General features: G+C 46.5%; 1 protein-coding gene across 2 annotated transcripts in view; it reads left to right on the forward strand.

Moving 5' to 3' along the window:
- Positions 1–2,979: 2,979 nt before the first annotated feature.
- Positions 2,980–3,775, forward strand: part of NEK2 (NIMA related kinase 2) — an 11,116-nt gene continuing 10,320 nt past the window's right edge. The window contains exon 1 of one of the 2 annotated variants that reach the window (XM_007451319.1): positions 2,980–3,176. In XM_007451319.1, coding sequence (XP_007451381.1) covers positions 3,081–3,176 — 96 coding nt within the window. In that variant the 5' untranslated portion in view covers positions 2,980–3,080. The remainder of the gene's footprint in view (positions 3,177–3,775) is intronic. The other variant, XM_007451318.1, reaches the window with a different exon arrangement.

A 3,775-nucleotide genomic window follows, 5' to 3' on the forward strand; every position in this document is an offset into this window, starting at 1 on the left:
TTTTAAAAATGTGTTGATGTCTTTGGGAACACCTGTAGAGCACTTGTGAGCAGAACACACAGGCATAGTGCAAATAATCTCTTTATTTGAGATTTCACCAAATTTAAATTAAAACTGACAACAATGAGCATATTTAGCAAGAAAATTGTGAGGACACTGAATCAGACCCTGGGTGCGGGAGCCTGGTTATAGACAAGTTCAAGCCTTGGTCCCACTCTTATGGAGCTGGTCATCTCTTAGTTCTCTCTTTCAATGTAGTCTTTGTAGTCTTCTCCATTTCTGTCTCAGTTCTTTGTTTTCTTAATTCTTAGCAGAATTTGTAATGGTTGCATTTCTCTGTCTCCTTGGTACATCTACTGTCTCCACCTCCAAGACTGCACGTCAGTCCCACTCACTGGGGTATCTTCAGCACCTGGCAGGGCCTCTATTTATACTTGTTGAAGGATGAGTTTTCGATTTAATAGGTCAGGTAAGATAGATATGCATGAGCAGCAAGTCATTCAGACTATTATATGGCACATCCTAAATGAGTAAAGAACACAGTTAATTGCTCTTTTAGGAGGTCACCGTGGGTTGAAGGCAGCCAGGGAAATTTTCAGGGAAGGAACTGGGCTTGAGCTGAGTCTTAAAGGATGGGTGGAATATGAAGGAAGGAGGGAGGAAGTGATGGGGGAAGGGGTATTTCCTCTAAAGTGTTCCTGATCGACCTCCACATGCTCCTCAGCCACCAATGTCTCTTTCTTCTCAGCGTCTAGGCTGTCCTGCCCCTCACTCCCACCCAATGATATGGGCTAACTTTGGCATGTTTTTAGGGTTTGTCCTGCCATACCCATGTCACTCTTTACCATCTCTGTCTCTTTTCTAATGAACACTCAGCATATTAATTCCTATCATTATATCTGGCACATAAAAAGTGCTCAATAAATATTTGCTGAATGAACATATGTGCCTAGGAGCCACTCTCCATACTCTTGGGATGGTTCTTTACCCAGTATTTAGTCTCTGCCACAGGGCTGGAGGCTATTGAAACGTGAGTACTTGAGGGCTCATCCAAATTCTTACATGATTGTAAATAAGCTGCTTTCTCATATTTTCATTTAACAAAGATTTTTTGCATGCCTCTTTTATTACAGGGCTTATGCTAGCTACAAGGAATTTGAAGTTGAGCCACTGTGAGATCCATATAAACAGATAATGATAAATAACAAGTTAAGGTGGACTTATGTACAAAGTGGTTTATGAACACTATAGATGGAGGAATTGCTTGTTCTAGGATGCTAGGAAAGGCTTTCCAGAGTACAGGACAGAAAGTTGGCACTGAGTCTTGAAAGACAAGTTGTGTCCTCTAGACAGACATGATCAGGGGTAGGGGAGTGGATAAGGGAGTGGGATGGACAGTATTCCAGACAAATGGAGTAACAGGTGCAAAGGTGGTGGTGGTAGGAGGGAACTGAGAAAGTGTGCCGGGTTTGGGGAATTGGGGCAAAGCGTCAGAGCATAAGAATGGCCAGAGAGAAGGTGCAGGGTTGGATTTGAGGTAGGCCAGCGAAAGAGCTCCAGGGATGTCAATCTTTAAGAGGTACTAAAATAAAAAATTATAAAGCCAATTAACTGAGCCACTTGTGGCTCCTTACATACCTTTTGAAAACTAAACTGGTTCCATTCCCCTGAGGTAAGACAGTGCCCTTGAATGTTACTTTCAAAATCTCCTGGCTGGCAATTCCAATTATGTTATATTCAGTGCAGGTAATAAATTCCTTATTTTTAACGTAAAGAGGTTTGTAATTCTTATTAATAGGAAATCAAGTTACTTTCAATCCCATGCTGAACAGATATTTAAAGAAAATTGACCTATTTATGCATTGCCAAATTATTAGCCTTCTTGTAAAGTACTCCTCCACCTTTGGATGGAGGTCTCCAGGTCCCCTCTCCCAGGTAAAAGTGGGACTGCTCCATCTGGCTGGGCGAGCTGGAAATGTTTGTCTCTGTGCATGCTCAGAAAAGGCTGCATTCAATGAAATATTGTCAATCAACTATGTGCTTGGCACCCCTTATAACCTATTTGGTAGTCTTTTCTAATAAAATAAATATTTGTAGGAGTCTTAAAGGTAAACCTCTCTCTGCCTTAGAGCCACCATATTCTCCTGGGTATTCCAAAACATCAGGGACCTCCATATTGCACCCTGAGGTTTTGTATACATCCTCTGCATGTTAAACAGGCCTCTAAGTTTGGTGTTCAAAGATATAGTCTCTCTATGAGGACTACATCCTAGAGTCATGTGTGAACTTTAAATCATTACTATGAGTATCCACTGTTTTTGCATTTATCCTTCTCTTCCCGGTTGTTGGACCTAAGCAAATACTATAACCTTCCTGTGCTTCCATTTCCTCATCGGAAATAACGCCAATTCCTGCTTTATTACTTTACAATACATGTAAAGTGCTTATCCCGCAAGCACTGTACACAGTCCCGCAGCACTGTCAGCACTTATTCGCGCACCCTTCAGGGAGAGACAGTCCTTTTCATCTCTGTACTCAGTTCTCACCCAGACTTTAGCGTGACCCTGCCCCGGGCTCAGGGTACAGGAACCTGAGAGAGGAGGGCGCGTACAGAGAATGGGTTGTGTGAGCGGTCAGAGTGCAAAGGCAGCTGGTTGAGGCAGTGAGCAGATAAGTCTGAAGAGAGGTCTCTGGACTTCGGTTTCCTTGGCGACCTCAGCCAGAGAAGCAGGGTGGCGGGGAACCGCCCGGCACTGCGGCTTTCTGTGCCCCGCCCTCTCTTTGGTTTTAGCTCCGCCCCTTTCTCCCGAGACATCTGAAGCAGATGCCGACACCGACGCCGACGCGGTTGCCTAGCGATACACTTTTCCCAAGATGCCCAGGGTGTTGTGTTCTTCTTAGCCAATCAGAGAGGCGAAGCGGCCTTACCGCAGGCCAATAGACTGCGAGGCGGGGGCCCGCGACGGTTAAACGGGGCTGGAGACTGGGGCGGCCTGGCGCTGTGACTTGAGGTCTCCGACTCGGCGGCTGCATATTCGCGACGGTGGTGCGACGTTCAGGTGTCCTGCGCGGGTCCGGCCATGCCGACTCGGGCGGAGGACTATGAGGTGCTGTACACCATTGGCACGGGCTCCTACGGCCGCTGCCAGAAGATCCGGAGGAAGAGTGACGGCAAGGTGAGCGCGGGCTCGGTGCCTGTCTCCGCCCCCGCCGCGGTTGTGCAAACTGCGGGGGGCGCGCCCTCTGCCGCCGAAGGGAAGCGAGGGGCCTGGGGCTGTGCGTCTGGAAGGCAGGGTACTCAGAAGAGTTAGCCGTCTCCCCTCAGGTCTGTGTCGGTCCTGGGTCTCTCAAGGGATGGGAAACTGTGTCCCTTTTTCCTTTTTTTTTTAATTTTTTATTTTTCATTTGTGAATCTGTCCTTAATATTTAAATAAAATTAATAGAATGTGCCAAACAGAATATTGTCAAATACATAACACCGCTTTGCTATTTACATGAGACTGCGCATTTTTATATATTTATGTTATGCGTATATATTTTTTTCCATCTTTTTTCCTTTCTCTTCCATTTTCTTCCTTTTCCCCAATTTGACCTGCTAAGGGCCTTCAGTTGGTGACAGCTAGCTGACTCCTGAGCTGGTTTTTTCTTTTCTTTCGGTACGCGGGCCTCTCACTGTTGTGAGAGCACAGGCTCCGGACGCTCAGGCTCAGCGGCCATGGCTCACGGGCCCAGCCGCTCCGCGGCATGTGGGATCTTCCCGGACCGGGGCACGAAC

Source organism: Lipotes vexillifer, unplaced genomic scaffold (genome assembly GCF_000442215.2).
Source record: "Lipotes vexillifer unplaced genomic scaffold, Lipotes_vexillifer_v1.1 scaffold570, whole genome shotgun sequence".
In the NCBI taxonomy this organism is placed as follows: domain Eukaryota; kingdom Metazoa; phylum Chordata; class Mammalia; order Artiodactyla; family Lipotidae; genus Lipotes; species Lipotes vexillifer.